The sequence below is a fragment of the Rutidosis leptorrhynchoides genome, chromosome 6 (genome assembly GCF_046630445.1).
Source record: "Rutidosis leptorrhynchoides isolate AG116_Rl617_1_P2 chromosome 6, CSIRO_AGI_Rlap_v1, whole genome shotgun sequence".
Lineage (NCBI taxonomy): Eukaryota > Viridiplantae > Streptophyta > Magnoliopsida > Asterales > Asteraceae > Rutidosis > Rutidosis leptorrhynchoides.
The window spans coordinates 110,852,264-110,870,383 of NC_092338.1; the positions used below are offsets into that span (position 1 = coordinate 110,852,264).

Genomic DNA, 18,120 nt, shown 5'->3' on the forward strand with positions numbered 1-18,120 from the left:
ACCCCAAGTAAAATATAAAATTTTTTTTAAAATTAAACAAATAGTTTCTAAATACATTTTTAATAAGCCTGTAGTTTGTAAAACTCATTTTCATATCACCGTTTAATTTAAAATCACATAAGTTCCTTCTTAACTTGTTTACTATCAAATGAATAACAATTTAGCGTTACCGTTGTTTACTAAATAACTTCGAAATCACAAAATATGTATTTATTATATTTTATTTATATATATAGATATATTTTTAAATAAAAATTATTATAATATCCTATTTTTATTTTTATTAATATTAATAAAAACAACATATAATACTTCAAATTATAATTATTATTTATATATATATACACACACATCTATTTACAATCAATTGTTCGTGAATCGTCGGAAGCAGTCGAAGGTCAAATGATTATATAAAACTGTTCAAACTTTTTGAGTCTCAACACTACAGACTCTGCTTATCGTGTCGGAAACATATAAAGATTAAGTTTAAATTTGTTCCCGGGTCGTCACACATTAACTGTGAATGATAATGATTATAGAAGACAGAAGCAGATACTTTGAAATATAAGGGAACATATAAATCCCAACGACAAACCAGAAATTATAAACCATATATATTGATGCATTTAGCAATATAAAGACACGGGAGAACTAGAAACACTATAAACCCAAGAGTATAGTAGAAGTAAATAGATTCTTCCGGCGGTAGATGAAAAAGAAGAATGACCGATATGAAAGTTAGAAGTATATCGAGAATCAGAACTGGATGTAGCATATTGATGAATACTTTAAAATATGAGTTGAGGGGGAAAGAATATAAGGTGATGAAACATGACTAGGAACTTATAAATCAACAGATTTAACTCACACAATGGCGGAATAAGTGAATCAAACCCTCTAGTGAATAGGTTAAGTTTTTTTTGATTAATTTAGTCAAACCACAACTAAATCAAGTGTGATTAGATCAACACCTAGAGCTATTATTCACCACCTGGGTGATTTGGACTGAGAGAGAATCGGAGGAGCTCACTAGATCTGAGTGTGTGTAACAAATGAGAGGCTTAACCTAAAATGAAGAACATAAGACTTTATATACCCCTGCTGTTGACTCACCTATACGATTCATTCATCACACGTACGGGTTGGCTTCATCAGTCGTACGGGTGATCACTCACTCGTGTCTTCTCATTTAGGTTGTAATTGTGACTTAGCTCAGCATCAACCGTGCGTATGAGCCTGTCAGCTGTACTAGTGAGGCTTCACTCGTACGTCTGACTAAGTCTAACATAGTTAAACATCTAAATCTCGTTCCTGCAGTTCCTGTAACCACATACAAACACGGATAGGATAATAACGAGCAATCATGGTGGCCTGTAAACTGTTGTACCTGCAATGGACGCGGGTAGATGTCTAGGAACTTGCATAAAATGCATCAATAGAAGGTGTGAGTTATAAGGAAACGAAGGAGGTGAATTTATAAGAAAATCTCCGACAGAACAATTAAAATGGACGATCGCATTTAAAGCGGATCCTAATTCCCTTGATTACCGGATAGTCAAATCTTATTAAGAAGATTTTCTTCAAATCCCTTGAAATCTGGGAATCAATCATATCTACGTCAAATGATAAGATGAATCTACACTTACTCATTTTACTCTTCTATGTTAGCTTCATTCGTACTCTTCATATAAATGGATTGTTTATCCAAATTATTCGCTGATGATAAAACTCTAATTTTCAGCCCGTATGCATCATGAAAACATACTTATTATCATTCACGACCTTTCCACTCAAATTTTGGGACGAAATTTCTTTAACGGGTAGGTACTGTGACAACCCGGAAATTTCCAACCAAATTTAAACTTTAATCTTTATATGTTTCCGACACGATAAGCAACATTTGTTAAGTTAAATTGCAAGAATTTTAAACTATGTTCATACATTCATTCAACCTCGACCATGTTCCAACGATTCACGAACCATTAAACGAATATGATTATATATGTATATGTGTATATATATTATAACTTGAAACGTAAACAAAATATTAGATTAAATACTTTATATGATTGTATCTGTTTTAAAATATTTATCAATGGAATTAGAAGATAAGATTAAATGATTGAATTATCAGATATATTGAATTATGATTACAAGTCTCTGTTGAAAGGCCCACGTTGATTTGAGAAATCTTTCCGTTTTAACAATATTCGGAAAATGGTAAAGTGATTTATAAATAAGAACAAATTGTCAATCATTGAGAACTAGACAAAGGATAGTGGAAGATTGAATCTCATAAAGACTCGATTGATCTATTTAGTTTCAAACGTACAAAAACGTTTTCAGTTTAAAAAGAACTTTATTATTAAAATGTATATAACTTTTATAAATATCTAGAACCACTTTTGACAACTCATTACTTAACTAGTATGATAAAGATAAAGATATTTATATTTTATTTTATTAAATATATATAACGATTTAAATTAATATTATATGTATTTATACGCGTATTATACGTACATAGTTTTATACTTTTACTATACTTAAACTTTACCTTTACTTAATTTTTACTTTACTTTAACTTTAATAATTCACTTTAATAATTCATACTTTAATAATTTACTTTAATAATTCATACTTTAATAATTCACTTTAATAATTCATACTTTAATAATTCACTTTAATAATTCATACTTTAATAATTCAAAAATCTATTATAAATAGAATTCAATAGGTTTCATTATTTCATAGAAACTTGAAAATATTTTTCTCTGAACTCTCTCAATCGATTTACATATATATATATTTACTCCGTATTATTTTAAGATATTATTAGTATACATAAAATATTACGACGGAGTGCTGTCCGAGTGATTTTGAAATTGTTTTTCGAGTAGGATCGGATTAAGGAAATTATGGGTTATAGCTATGGAGGTGATTGAGTATGGTTCATGGGTATGCTCGTGAGGTCAATATAGTGTTTATCATTTCCGTTGCGTCTACGTACCTTTCCTGCAATATTGAATCTCAATATTGATACGTGAGTACTCATAATTTAACTTTTACATACTAATAGTGTATCCCTGACTAGTGCTCGAGTATTTAGGATTATGCATGCTTGTACTTTTGATATTGCCCTTAGACAGGTTAGGTTGAATATTGAATTAGTTACACTTGCGGTTGAGATAAGGTATAAGATATGCATGTCCTTGGAAAGCTAGCGAAAAATTAAGGACTTTTCCTTTAGATATCGAATGGTTTCGATGAGCGGATTAGAAGTTATAATCAATTGAATTTTCTATATTTTTATTAAAAATGATTATTATTATCGTCGTTTTTATCGTCGTTCTAGTTTTATCTTATTATTATCATTATTATTATCTTTATCAATAAAAGGGATTTATCATTAAAAATTGTTATTTTTTTTTATTATTACTATCGTTATTATCGTTAAAGTTATAATTAGTATTATTATTATTATTATCCAATTATTATTATTATTATTAGTATTATTATTATTATTATCCTTATTAATATATATATCATTATTTAAAAATGGATATTGTCATTGTTATTATTATTATTACTATATTATCATTAAGATAATTATTAGTATTATCGTTAAAAATGTTATAGTAACTATCATTATTAATATTAGTGTAATTAAAACAAATATTTGTAACACCTAATTATTTTGATTACTATTATTATCATTATTATGAACACGATATAAAAGACGATTAAAAGCTATTAAACGAAACGATTAGGAAATAATGAGTAAGAGTATCATGATGAAATTAAAATATTATAAGATATTGATTTACATAAAATTATCGTTCTTATTATTTTTATCATTACTATTATTATTAAAAATATCGTTAGTATTAAAACTATCATTTTAACAAAAATTATCATTTTAATAGAAATGTCATTGTTACTATAAAATATCATTATTATTATTATTTTAAATAGAATTATTATTTTAAAGATAATATTAAAAATTATCGTAAATATTAAAGTTATCATAATTAGAATTATCGTTTTATCATAATGTCATCTTAGTAATTATAAATATTGATATTTTTATAATAATAATAATTATTACAAAATAATACAACTTTTACTTACTATCATTATAGATATTATTTTATCAAATAAATATGTGATACAAACATATTTTACTACGTGTAATAACTTACTTTAATAATACCTATCATATTATCTTTATGATATTAAATGAACCCTATAAATTTTATTACTTAATATATATAAAAGTATATTATATTATATAAATTTAATATAAAATTTTATTTATTAATAAATAAATTATATTATTTACTCTAATAAATCTTTTAAAAATATTTAAAAATATAAAACGACGATATTTAAACTATATATTAATCATGTATAGATTTTTGGAAATTATTTTGAGTCAAATTTACTTTTGTTGACTTTTGCATATTAGTCTCGAGCATTAGGATTGTGGTACACTATGACTTGGCCTAATTTGTTAGACAAATATTGACCAACACATAATTATATATAATTAATTTAGGTTTGTGAATCCGAGGCCAACCTTGCACTTGTTCAATGACGTTATATGTATTTTTACTACGAAATACAGTATGGTGAGTTTCATTTGCCCTTTTTCTCTCTTTACATTTTTGGGCTGAGAATACATGCAAATGCTTTATTAACTGTTTTACCATATTTACATGCGTGAGTTTCATTAATCCCTTTTTAAATGCTTTCGCAATATATATTTTGGGACTGAGAATACATGCGCTGCTTTTATAACTGTTTTACGAAATAGACACAAGTACTTAAAACTACATTCTATGGCTGGATTATTAAACCGAATATGCCCCTTTTTATTAAGTCTGGTAATCTAAGAATTAGGGAACAGACACCCTAATTGACGCGAACTCTAAAGATAGATCTATTGGGCCTAACAAACCCCATCCAAAGTACCGGATGCTTTAGTACTTCGAAATTTATATCATGTCCGAAGGAGGATCCCGGAATGATAGGGGATATTCTTATATGTATCTAGTTAATGTCGGTTACCAGGTGTTCACCATATGAATGATTATTTTTGTCTCTATGCATGGGACGTATATTTATGAGAACTGGAAATGAAATTCTTGTGGTCTATTAAAATAATGGAAATAAATGATTATGATAAACTAATGAACTCGCCAACCTTTTGGTTGACACTTTAAAGCATGTTTATTCTCAGGTGTTAAAGAAATCTTCCGCTGTGCATTTGCTCATTTTAAAGATATTACTTGGAGTCTTTCATAGCATATTTCGAAGAACGTTGCATTCGAGTCATTGAGTTCATCAAAGATTATTATTAAATCAATTTATAGTTGGATAGTGGATATTATGAAATGGTATGCATGCCTGTCAATTTTCGATGTAAAAAAATTTTGTCTTTTAAAAACGAATGCAATGTTTGTAAAATGTATCATATAGAGGTCAAATACCTCGCAATGTAATCAACTATTGTGAATCGTTTATAATGTATATGAATGGGTCATTTCAGTCTGTCAGCTGTATGCTAGGAGAATTTTTTGCGTATTTAAGGAGCTTTTTGCATTCATTTTTACACACACTCAATTTGTACTTCAATTTATATTTTCAAGCTTTTTAGTAAGTTTTTAGTAGTAGCTAGCTTAGCTTTTATTTTCCGGAGGATATCTCGGCGAGTCCCTGCGATCTCGAGCAGATTTCTTCAGCTTTTTCAGATTTTTATCCGAAACGCTTGTCTTATTAATTAAACATGTATTGTTATCATTTATGTTTAATAATGCATTCTGATATTACCATGTTAGCTTAATTAATCTGTATGTTGCTATGATAAAAGTTTGGGTTAGCGTAGTTATCTTAAATTAGTATGGTTACTATCGTCATACTGAACTTGTGATTCCGATAGATTTGTATGCTAGCATCTTAAGAATTGACCAACCTAGGTGGTGATCAGGACTTGTCCACCTATATGAACTTAGCTACTTCATAGGATTAAGACCCCTGGTTATAATGTATCTAAAGATTCTATGAACTCGGTATGGTCGGAGTTCCCGAGAGGCATCTAATGCGCTTTTAGGACATGAAACTTAGGAATTGAGACATGAATGACCTAGTATGCCTATTGACTGTTCCAAAGAGACCTATTAGGAGCTGTTAAGATCTAGTTAGTGCCTTGACTGTGTGACCCAAACCTATTGCATGTTCTTGTTTGATTGTTGTCCTAGGATTAAGTCATATCAACTGTTTAGGTATCTATTAGGTTTCTATCTGTTTTACTTTCAGTATGTCAATTGTAATATTGTATAATGTTTAGATTAGTATGATCTCATTAGTATGATGAGATGGTTATTAGTTTTCATTAAGTTTTTGTCAACTCAACCCGACGAACTCCTTCCGTTTGTGATCAATGTTTACTCAACACGGCACGTTGTTATTCAATTACCCAAAATGATAACGAGGGTTAGGATTAGAACTCAACTCACTAATAAACCTAGTGCTTTATTGAGGATAACCTTCAAGGTATAGTTACCTTTCAATTATACAATCAAGTGACATACTTTTCACTACTCAACGAGAACTCCTAGAGTCTAGAGATAAGTAGGTCTGTGTAATTGGCTCATCCAACCAGATCTACACTATTCTAAGCATAGCTTTAATATAAACATAATTACCTTTCCCTAGCCCAAACTGATATCTTGGTCAACATTTCCCTGATCTGCATACTCCGGATATCCCTCCATCATCTTTACTTTTTCGCAATTAGGACTATTAGCTTAAAACCAATTACTATCCTTTATCTAGGTACTTTAACCAAAGACAATTATCCACTTGATCTTCAATTCGTTAAACCATTCATAAGTATGACCCTAGGTTAACTTACACCGTCTACCTTAGAAAGTTAAAAGTAAATTTAGAGCCCCGCAAAATATAAATAGTAAACCACTGTTCTCCCTCTGGATAGCTGATTCTGACACCTTGCGGCCTAACGACACTGCATAAATAAAACCGTCCGTTTCGGTCATACCAATGAGTGGTTAATAAAATGTGCATATAAAGTTCTTTTTGGCCTTTCCATTCACAAGGTTGTATCTTTGTTGTCATTCGACAAAATCGTCTTACTTATATAGTTTTCATTATTTTCGTCAAAAAAAATATAGTGATAAATATTACATGTCCTAATTTTATAGTGACAATTCTTAAAGTTGCCATTCGAAAATTCTTTTATATTAATGTCACTCTTCTTTTTACGAAGAAAACATAATTTAAATTATAATGAATACAAAAGATCTAGTTGAAATACATGTTGATTTAGACTTTAATAAGTCTGATTGACAATATCCTACTATCTATTTAATACAAAACATTTCCCATTTGACCACAACCCTAAAACCATTTTTGTGTGATTGAGTTTCACTCTTGGGGTGTTTCATTCTAAGTGGAGAAATGACTTCTCTTTATTATAGGATATGAGAAGGATTGTCTAAATCTTACTTCCATTATAATTCACTTTTGTGAGATTGACTTTTGTTGTTGTTGTTGCCTAAAACCATTGTGCATATCATAAACTCAACTAACATGGGATCTTGACACAAACTAGATGAACTCAGCTTCATCATATTAAATGTCACTATACTAGAAGTTGGTGTAATGATAGTGATTTGTTATATCATATGGGAAGTCAGGGGTTCGACTTTTACTCGCTGCAAAATTTCTCTTGTTGTTACCCGTCAATCTCATGGGTTTTGGAGGTTGTGGTCGTCTTGCGTTTGGGCTTCACCCGAGGGGGTTTTACCACACGCAATGTCCGTATGGATTCGTCGTGTGAGTTTTCCCCTTAAGAGTACGATACGATTGTAATGATTCGTATGAAGAAAATATTCGTGTGAATTGGTGTTGACATCACTTTTGATCCCCGTAATCGGCGTTAAAAAAAAGATGTCACTCTAGTCCATCACAAAATGAGTGTCAAATAAAAGCCATCCAACGGCTAAAAAACATCCTCGACATTTATCGGACGGCTAACAAAGATCTGTGTGCCATTTTGTATTAAGGTTCAAACTTTTGTAACCCAACTTAACGTTAACGAGAGAACCGTCAGTGACCGTTAACTGCATCCATCCTTAAATTCCCTTTGACCACTAACGTCAATAAACGGCGACGTTAGTCTCTCATGGAGTATTCGTTAAAATACAAACCATCTCTATGTATCTCGATTCCCCAACGGGCAGAGGTTTCTTTCGAAACCAAAAAACATATCTATTTCTACTGAAGATAGTTTCAATTGGATTTTAAGGGTTATTAAATTCCGCTTTACTTCTTTGCTATCAGAGGTATACAACAACAACAACAACAACAACAACAACAACAACAAATTTACTTCTTAACTATCAGAGGTACGTTGAATGTTAAATTTACTATAATTAAATGAATTTTTAGTCAAAACCCAATTAAATTTTTTTTATAAAGTTTCAATCTTTTTCAATTTGCTAAACTGGGGTTGTTTTCTTCTGTTTAATCGATCTGTTATCGTTTATTGAATTGAGTAGTTATGTTTCTTTGAACTTCTATTTTTGTAGGGTTTCTGTGTTGTTGAATTATGGTTGTTTGTATAGGTTTATAGAAAGTGGAATTGAATCGGGTTAAGCCAGTTAAGTTTAATTTTATCTGATTTGTTGTTAAATTTTCGATCTAGGTTTGAATGATTGGTAATTAGTACTACTAATTATTCTAGTTCATATGGTTATCAGGGATTTTGATATCTGTTTTGAAGGTTTTAGGTTTCTAGTAATTAAATTTTATGTACTTTTTAGGGTTTATATATTTAGGAAGAGTTGGATATGAGTAAGGTGCAGTTGCAAGAATATTGCGTCGAGAACAAACAATCAAGCCCTTCAATATCGGAAGGTAGTAGTGGCATTGTCTTGCCTAAATCTCCACGAAGTTCTAGTCCAACTGCCACATCAGCTCCTCATCGGTATAGTTCTGTCTATTCATTTGTATCTGTGATATTTTATGCTTATGTTTTAAACTGTTGTTTTGCTTTGGTGAATTGCATTTGTTCATTTGTATAGGAATGAACAAATTATTAGCTTATTTTGAATGTACTTCTATGTTGATGCATAGTTTATGTATTTCTATCAATCTAAAATAGGAACTTTTTGTTGATGAATATTATGAGGTGCAGCTTTACTATATAGAAAAGTATGTATAGTTGGGTAATATTTTTCCACAAGGATCTGCAACTGTTTAGAACATTAAAATTAATAAACTTATTTAAAAACATAAAAATTTTGTATTAACAATTTGATCTTGGAATTATAGGAAGACAACAGGACCGATTAGACGAGCAAAGGGAGGGTGGACCCCAGAGGAGGTATGCAGTTTGTTTACAATATGCTGAAACTTATTTAGTTATGAACTCGAATTAAGTAACATTTTAATGATTTTAGAGTTCTTTAGTTGTTGTTTTACATGTTTTGTTTAGAAAGATGTAAAAGGAAATTTTCACAAATAAAGATATTTAAACATCTATTTTGCATAGCTCAAAAGAACATTATGTGATAGCTTTGTTTCATTAATGGTCGTTTGATATTGATATTTCACAGAATGAGACGCTAAAAAAGGCTGTTGAGACTTTCAAGGGTAAATGCTGGAAGAAAATAGGTGAGAGTCTTCTCATTGTTTTGCCCATAGCATCAAATTTTATTTTACTAGGCACGTTAAATATGTTAAATGTGCCCCATGATAAAATACAGTCCTTATACTAATAATAAAAGAGTAAAGATGATGTTTTTAAAGTGTTCTTCTTTTATTCATTCAATCTCTTTTCTTTTATGTATGTAATGTAATCCTTTATTTCAAACAATCTCTTTTCTTGTTTTTTTTTGAAGGTTATAACTTATGAATGTTGATGTTGCAGCCGAATATTTTCCTGGTAGATCAGACGTCCAATGTATGCATCGCTGGCAAAAGGTTCTAAATCCAGGGCTTAATAAAGGTCCTTGGACTCTAGAGGTTTGCAACTTGATTCTTTAAAGCTTCATTTTATAGTTTTTAGTACATTGCTGAAATATTCATTAAATAAACTATCTTGTTTTTGTTATATCCTGTTGTAGGAGGATGAAACAATCGTTGAGCTTGTGAATAGATATGGCCCTGCAAAATGGTCTCTCATATCCAAGTCCTTGCCTGGACGTATTGGGAAACAATGTCGTGAAAGGTAATATATTCTTTTTTTTTCTTATCCCAAATTTTTTTAAAGCAAGTGGAGGTTTTTGAACTTGTGTAACCTGGCAAACCAAACCCAAAGTGCTCAATTTGGGTCTAATGGGTCTTGCATATGGATCAAACGGGTCGAGTTGTAAAGTTTTCAGTTTTTGAGATTCATATCCCTAAAAATTGGTCCAATGAGTTTTTTTTTAAAATATTGGGTCTTAGACAAAAAAATAAGAAATGGGTCGATCGGGTTCAAATCCACCAAGTCCAACAAATAGAGACGGGTCCAATGGGTCTTGTATATGGGTCCAACGGGTCGAGCTGTAAAATTTTGAATTTTAGTTGCATGATGTAATTTTTCAAAATAAAATAAAAAGTAATAAAATAATAAATAATAAATAATAAAAATGATAAAAAAATATCTAAAACTAAAATTATTGAATAAAATGGTTCTCGACCTGACCTGACCCGTTGGGTCTCGACCCACTTAGACCCAACACGACCCGGTCCCAACCCAACCCGACCCAACCCGTTTCGACCCATGACCCGTTTCGACCCATGACCCGTTTGGGTCTCGACCCAACCCGACCCGTTTTCCAGGTAACAAGTATTGTGAAAACTATATTTGAAGACGGATATAATATAATTATAAATATAAATAATTTCAGGTGGTATAACCATTTGAATCCAGATATTAAAAAGGATGCTTGGACTCTGCAAGAAGAGTTGGACCTAATAAATGCACATCATGTGCATGGAAACAAATGGGCTGAAATTGCCAAAGCATTACCTGGAAGAACTGATAATGCAATAAAAAATCATTGGAATAGTTCATTAAAGAAGAAATTAGAATTCTATATAGCCACTGGGAACCTTCCAACTGTCCCAAAGAATCATATTCAAAACGGAGGTGGTGACATCATCAAAACAACTTCAACTATAAAATGCATTACACCTGCTCGGGAATCACCTGCAACTGCAGAACACCGTAGGGTAGATACACCTGCAACTGCAGAACACCGTAAGGTAGATACAGATACAATAGATGATACACAATGCTCAACCCCTTCTCAAGACGTAGATGCTTCATCAAGTTTTCTTCCATCTGTATCAACCGATTCCGAAACCACCAAATGCAAATCACATCCGGAGAAATCCAATCCTAGTCAACTTAGTCAAAATCTGATTCCAAAGTTTGTAACTTGCAGTACAATGCATGATCACGTGGTAATAAACGCAACACCGATACAATCCAACGTTCGAATATACAGTTCTTTGTATTACGAGCCTCCACAAACTGAAAATTCTATGCCTTGCGAGTATAATAATAATAACTCAAATGGAATTATTATTTCACCTCAGTGTTTTTCAACGCCACCGAATGTTGACAAGTGTCGTGGTGTAAATGGTCAAACCCCGGAATCAATTTTAAAGATTGCTGCGATGAGTTTCCCAAATACGCCTTCTATTTTAAGAAAGAGAAAAGACCGATCGTTGATTTCATGTCACAAGATTTTGAAGGCTGACGAAGTGAAAAAAGTTAACAATGATTTGGAAGAATCGGAATCGTGCGGTGACGGAAATGTGACGGAAGCTGTCAATACGTACAGTGTATCGCCAGCGTATAGATTAACGTATAAACGGAGACGGAAGTGTAATTTGAAATCGGTTGAAAAGCAGCTTGAGTTCAGATTAGATTGTAGATGAAGCTTGTTCAAATGGATCATAAACAGATGTTCTTTGTGTCTTTTGTTCCTGGTAAATTTAGTGTTACTTTTGAAATTTGCAATTATTATAATTTCGATTATAAATATAAATTATAATTATAACAATGTTTTTAACTATGTTTTTTTTTTTTGGTTCTATTCTAGGAACCGTTTGATTGCTACTGAATTTCTACAATGGATTGGTGTACTTAATAGAATACTTCTTGAACACATCCTGCATTCGAAACAAAACCGTTGAAGATGTGTTGAAAGATTTTTGACCTTTGTTTCTTTACTTTCCTTTTTATCTGTATGAAGTATATGAACATATGACATGTTAGGTAGACTAATCAGATTTTGATGAGTCACGTGGAGTTGCTGACTGGTAATACTAGTTAGTTACTGGTAGAGAGATACATTTGTAATGTGTTGTACATTAAATGTGAAAAATTATGCTACATCATGTATTAGTTTATGATGTGTTTACTTTGTTTAAATGGACTCCTGATCCTAGTTTTTACACTCTAGCAGTCAGCAAGTAATCATAATTACTCGAGCGCTGTTACTCCTCAAAATAATCATTTACGGAGTACATGTTATTGTAATGGGGAAAGTATTATTTGAAGCGAGTTACATTTTCATATGCTATGTTTGTTGCTGTTTTCTATCTTAGGCATGAAAAGAAAAAAGGATGTGTACAGTTCGCGTTTTTAAAGATAGTTTGATGGATACAGTGGACACAATCCTCTGAACTTTTGACGCAAAAATGGCAATTGGTATTTCATGCCAAAACAAAGGGTTACACCTTTTTGTTTTATAACTATGGTTGAAAAAGATGTGAGATGGGGTCGAGACGGTCGAGACTTTAAAACGTCGAGACGGGGAGTCGAAACAGACGTTGACCGACTTTGACTTATATATATAAATATATACACATATTTTAAAGCCAAAAAACATTCGTTGACCAGGTTGTACATATAATCGCAAATATTGTTAATATAATACTAAAAAGTAACACTAAACTACGTCAATTTTGATCGATTTGACTAGCTTTTGACCAATTTTAACAAAATTTTTGACTTTTGACCGACGTTGACCCAACCTTACCGCACTTGACCTGACTTTTGACCGTTGACCAACTCATTAGAAGACGAGACGGGCTAGTCACTAAAACGTCGCAACGAGCGTCGTAACATACGTCGTTTACAACACTGTTAATCTGTCTATAACCGAAGATAACCGATTTCCCCTTTTGAAATATCAGAATATCCTTGCATAAGAACATACACAAATTCACTAATTTACATTGTTTGTATTGCCTGGAAACAAAATATTATCTCATCATCAATTTCGTGAACCTAAGCCATTAATTGGATCGAAATGCGTTATAAGAAAGTGTTTTTAACGATTCAAGAATAATCCAAGATTATCAATATGCACATTTATAATGATATCCAGCCTCAAACTTAGAACCATCAAATGTAATATAAACAAGCCCTAGATAACGTTTCTTTCTGAAGCAGTTATTACAGCAGAAAGAATAAAAAAATAAGGACAATTAGAACACTTTATACCTCTCATTAGGTGATCATTTACTTACACTGTTTAGGTCTGAAATTATCACTACTTAAAAGATGCGAAACAAGTTTCTCGAGTCTCTTTGAACTCATAGACGGTCTAATGGCATCGGTCTTCCCAAAAACGATACTATTATAGACAGATCTTTCGTTCGGCCCAGTTCTTTTCAAAAGCTCTATATCAATTTTGTCAAGGACAAGATCGTCCTTTGCAAAAGAATGACCAAAAGGGGCCCCACTCTCAACCATTTCAGGAAAGTGTTCGATTGTGAGATTTAGCGGGTACTGTTTTGGGGGAGTGTCCCATTTGATGTAGTGCATGTCGTGATTAACGGTTGTGTTTTGGTAATCTTTATGGTTACATACAACGGTGTGAAAGTAACCCTCGGGAGATGATAAAAAGTTCGTGTAGTACATAAGAAGAGTGCGCGGAAGATTGTCCCATCCCCAAACGCAGAACTCGAGAAATGGTCTTGTAAGTACAACCCAAGCAGATCCTATTGCAATAAAAAATAATAATAAATAAATAAATAAATAAAATAGAAAATTAATGTTTTAGTTGCAGAAAAAGGTATGTGATGCAGTTGATTAGTAATTATAAAATCAATGGCGTTTTGTTTTTTATCATTATCCCCATATTAGTTAAAGAATATGTAATTGTACCCATAATTGTCAACTCGTGACTCGAAATCATAATTTTCAACTAGTGACCCGAAATATAAATTACAACTCATGACTCGAGTCGTAAGAGTTATAACACATACGCATATACAACTCATGACTTGAGTCGAAGTTCTCCGTCCCAAAATTACTGTCCCGCTTTGACTTTTTAACTCTTTCATGTATAACTTTGACTTTAAATATTTTTGTTTGTGTTATATAATATTTGATGAAAGTTATGCCAATGAAAACACATTTTAAAACCGAATCCATTCATATAATTTTCAATTAATATTATATAGCACAAATAAGAATATTTAAAGTCAAACTTTAAAAAGAAAGACTTTGAAAAGTCAAATGGGACAATTATTCAGGGACGAAGGGAGTGATACAATGTTCTTGATATTCAACTACTAGCAGAACATGTAAACTCTAGCATCTTATAAAAAACTGTAGGATTCATAATTCGAGGTATAAAAGCCAATCTATAATAAATATAAAAGATGTAAAAGAGTACGACGTAGTATAAGTACCCATGAACAGCTTGAATGAAGCAGGCATAGATCGTTTCTCTTTAGCCCAGAACACACCAGATTTTTTTGAATGATATAAACCAGGATCAATAATGATTGGTCTTGCCCTTTGATATCTGCATAGTACAATACAATATACGTATGAATATCACTATCATACGTATCTACCAAATCCAAATACGTAAATATAGAACAAAGTCTCAACTGCAAACTCACTCTTTCCAGCCAATGTTTGTTGTGTGCTCAAGAAAGTTCAAATCCCTTGGCAGATACGAGAAAATATGGAGAATATCTGAAAATCAAAAGAGAGATAGAAGAAAATCACATGAAGCTTAGATTTTGGAATAATTTTGCACTAGAAACAACTCTGGTAAATGGCCGTTTGCAATAAAGTTTCATGATCATCATCACCTAAAGCCCGAAATCATCATAACAAGGGTATGTTTGTTTACCTCTTAATTGAATGGTTCAGCGCGCTGAATGCTGACCTATTAAGCATTCAGCTCGGCGCATTTGTTTCTGACATCTGAGTGACATTTATTAACCACTAGGCGCGTATATCTTATGTGATATTCTATTAAATTATATCAAGAACATTTATTAAACAACTATATTATGGTTTTTATTCATGTTAAAGGTTAATAATGTAATTTTACATCATTTACATTATGCGTTCAAAATGATCATCAAACAACTTATTTTCATTCACAAAGAATTTCATTCAAAACCTTTGAACCATTAAGAGATTATGAACTATTCTGCGCTAAATCATTCAGAACCTTCTCTCTTGTAGCAAGGATAGTTTCAGTTTGAACATATTTCTCAATTCCTTGATACTATGATAGTAGAATAATATATGATGTAACAAACTATCATATACTCATATCAAACGTCCCGTCCATGATCTCACTCAAGCAATCTTTCACATCTTCATACCAGTTAAAATTGTACTGCCTTTCCAAAAAACTATTCATTGTACTAATTAAGGATGATTATTAAAAATGTCAAGGTGCCTAATCCCTTAAACATATTTCAAATGCCTAACTAAACAGTGTCCTTTGTCGCAGCAATATAGCTAACAGAACAATGCTTTCATAGAGAATTTAAAAGTGCAACATTTCATTATAATCATGGTATGAAAACTACATGTTATATCCTTAATCCTTAAACAAATAAAAAAAAAAAGTGTTAATATATGTGCCTAAAATGTAAGTCTAAAAACAGACTTAACCCGTACAATCAATGACATATGAATTACATGTGCTCTATTTTTTCATGTTCACCAACCATATCTTCAGCCATATTTTTAGGCTTATACAATTAGGGTTAATTAGCATTTTTCAAATTATTACATAAATAAAGTAAAAAATACTAACCATCTTGAGGCATAAGTGGATAATCAGAAGCACCAAGATTAATAAACCAGTTCCAATCTTTGCCTTGTTTCAACAAAATAGCAACAGCATGTAACATACAAGCAATCATAGTAGGACCCTTTGAAGTTACCAAATTACCCTTCCCAACCACCATTACATTCTTCATTCCTTTCACATTTTTAGCAAGATTCAATCTTTCTTCATCAGAAGCTTCCAGATCCAGATGCAACAAGTAATAGTTTCTCGGATGGTAAACCGCCCGGACCAACCGGTTCAGACGAACCCCGTCTCCAATTGAACCGGTTATGAAGTAAGCTAACCGGGGCACTTCCGGCAACTTGGTTTTTAAGTTTGTGGATTTTGATTTTGAGATAGGTTTGGGAATGGATGATGATTTTAGAGAGAGGACAAGGATGAGAGAGAGTAAAGTGAGTATAATTAAGATATATGGGAGGTAATTAGTGAATTTTTTAGTGGAACTGATAGTGGTGAATCGAAATCGAATGTGTGATCGTTTGTTGGTGGTAGTCATGTTTGAGATTTCAGAGCAAGATTGATAGATTGATGATGTGTTGGAAGAGATGATCAGACAAAAGATACATTAAAAAAGAAAATAGTAGTCTATTATATCTATGAAAATACCATTAGAGTGACATCATTGTGTAATATTTAACTTAGCTTAAAAAAATATAAAGGGACACATGTCACTAATCTAAAACACCTCGCTTACATCATCTATTACATAAACTTTTTAATTATTTTTTTTTTTTTTTAAAAGGAACTTAAAAAAAGGTGTAATAGAAAAGAAAAAAAACTAATAAGGGTTAAAAAAATGCGGGGTATACTGACACCTTAAAAAAATTGATTTCTCTGTATACACGCTCTCTCTTTTCAAGGCTTTCTCTTTTCAAGATTGAGGTTTTCTTATGCACGCTTTCTCCTCTAATCTAGAATTCAAATTCAAAATTCACCAAATCTTCATTATCTGCAACTCTATCACCATCGCCTAATCAAAATAAACCCCAAATTTTTGATTTGGTTGCACTATCGGCACAATCGGTTGCACCATTGGCACAATCGGTTGCACCATCGGCACAATCGGTTGCCAAAAAACCGACGGTCACTGGCGGCTTTAACTGCTCCGTCCTCTCCTTACCGTCGTCACGTCACCATCGCATCCACCGTCCTCTGTCTTCTTCAGCGACTGTTTCGTTTTAGTGAGTAACTATTGCTAATTATATTATCGATCTTCATCTTAATTGGATTGGAATATATTTGTTTTTCAATCCGTGTTATATGTTATATGCAGGCATTACTTTTGGTGATATCACAACCTACTTTTTGTCTAAATCTCACCGTCACAGGCTTATAGTATCATCGTCACCGTCACCGTCAATCTGTTTTTGCCGCTCAAGCTTTGTTTCTGGGTTTGTTCTTTTCTTTTTATTGTCGATTTTTGCTTTGGTTGTTTCTATCTCTGTTTTTTTGTCATCATCAGTGTGTGTTTCACTTTGGAGGAGAATAAAAATTTAAAGATGTGATTGGTTTATGAGGCTGTATTTTAACATATCTTTTTTGAGGGTTTTGATTGTATCTGAAAAATACAGAGACTGATATAAAGGTAACTATGATATAAAAGTAATAAATTTAGGAACTGAACTACATGTATTACAATCAATGAAATTTCAATGTGGAATTTGAGTGATGATTAGTCAGTGTGCTTAGCTTTAAAATATTATCTTATGGAATTTCAATGTGGAATTTAGGTGACATTATAATGATGTTTGGTTTACCCGTTAAATATGTTGATGGTGATACTGCTGTTTGGAATTCTTTTGTGTTTCTGAAACTTAAGTGCCTCATTAGTATATGTGTGAATCTACATAAGATTACATATGCTTTTCCTGAATTTTGATATTTGATTCACCAATCAACTGACTTATTTGGTTTATCTGTTTATAAATGTTTTTTAGATGTGTGTTTTGGATAGCTTCAGCTAAGAATCTTTTATTACCAG

At 31.8% G+C, this 18,120-nt stretch overlaps 2 protein-coding genes across 6 annotated transcripts; one reads left to right on the plus strand and one right to left on the minus strand.

Annotated features, from left to right (window-relative positions):
- The first annotated feature begins 8,269 nt into the window (after positions 1-8,269).
- Positions 8,270-12,452, plus strand: LOC139852121 (transcription factor MYB3R-3-like). 5 transcript variants are annotated; one of them, XR_011760931.1, is made up of 9 exons: positions 8,270-8,429; positions 8,613-8,683; positions 8,847-9,010; positions 9,358-9,409; positions 9,642-9,699; positions 9,956-10,050; positions 10,152-10,255; positions 10,920-12,009; positions 12,123-12,452. XR_011760931.1 is itself a non-coding variant. In XM_071841344.1 (9 exons), the coding sequence occupies exons 3-8, from the start codon at positions 8,874-8,876 to the stop codon at positions 11,956-11,958; spliced, it is 1,485 nt and encodes a 494-aa protein (XP_071697445.1). In that variant the 5' UTR covers positions 8,270-8,429; positions 8,613-8,683; positions 8,847-8,873; the 3' UTR covers positions 11,959-11,993; positions 12,123-12,450. The 5 variants fall into 5 exon arrangements, 4 of the variants coding, with proteins under 4 accessions (XP_071697445.1, XP_071697446.1, XP_071697447.1 ...); XM_071841344.1 differs by having other exon boundaries at positions 10,920-11,993; positions 12,123-12,450; XM_071841345.1 differs by having other exon boundaries at positions 8,649-8,683; positions 10,920-11,993; positions 12,123-12,450.
- A 969-nt stretch (positions 12,453-13,421) lies between these two features.
- Positions 13,422-16,698, minus strand: LOC139851858 (beta-glucuronosyltransferase GlcAT14C). Its single transcript, XM_071841039.1, has 4 exons — positions 16,104-16,698; positions 14,944-15,019; positions 14,728-14,843; positions 13,422-14,031 (listed from the first exon to the last, which is right to left on the minus strand). The coding sequence occupies exons 1-4, from the start codon at positions 16,633-16,635 to the stop codon at positions 13,550-13,552; spliced, it is 1,206 nt and encodes a 401-aa protein (XP_071697140.1). The 5' UTR covers positions 16,636-16,698; the 3' UTR covers positions 13,422-13,549.
- Between the last annotated feature and the right edge of the window lie 1,422 nt (positions 16,699-18,120).

What these genes read in the sequence shown, in the direction of transcription:
- LOC139852121 (XM_071841346.1), top strand. Translation starts at nt 8,874, where the DNA reads ATGAGTAAGGTGCAGTTGCAAGAATATTGCGTCGAGAACAAACAATCA. An exon ending in GAGGGTGGACCCCAGAGGAG is followed by an intron (nt 9,410 to 9,641) that starts GTATGCAGTTTG and finishes GATATTTCACAG; the next exon opens with AATGAGACGCTAAAAAAGGC. An exon ending in TAAATGCTGGAAGAAAATAG is followed by an intron (nt 9,700 to 9,955) that starts GTGAGAGTCTTC and finishes TTGATGTTGCAG; the next exon opens with CCGAATATTTTCCTGGTAGA.
- LOC139851858 (XM_071841039.1), bottom strand. Translation starts at nt 16,635, where the DNA reads ATGACTACCACCAACAAACGATCACACATTCGATTTCGATTCACCACT. An exon ending in TCCACTTATGCCTCAAGATG is followed by an intron (nt 15,020 to 16,103) that starts GTTAGTATTTTT and finishes TTTGATTTTCAG; the next exon opens with ATATTCTCCATATTTTCTCG. An exon ending in ACAAACATTGGCTGGAAAGA is followed by an intron (nt 14,844 to 14,943) that starts GTGAGTTTGCAG and finishes TGTACTATGCAG; the next exon opens with ATATCAAAGGGCAAGACCAA.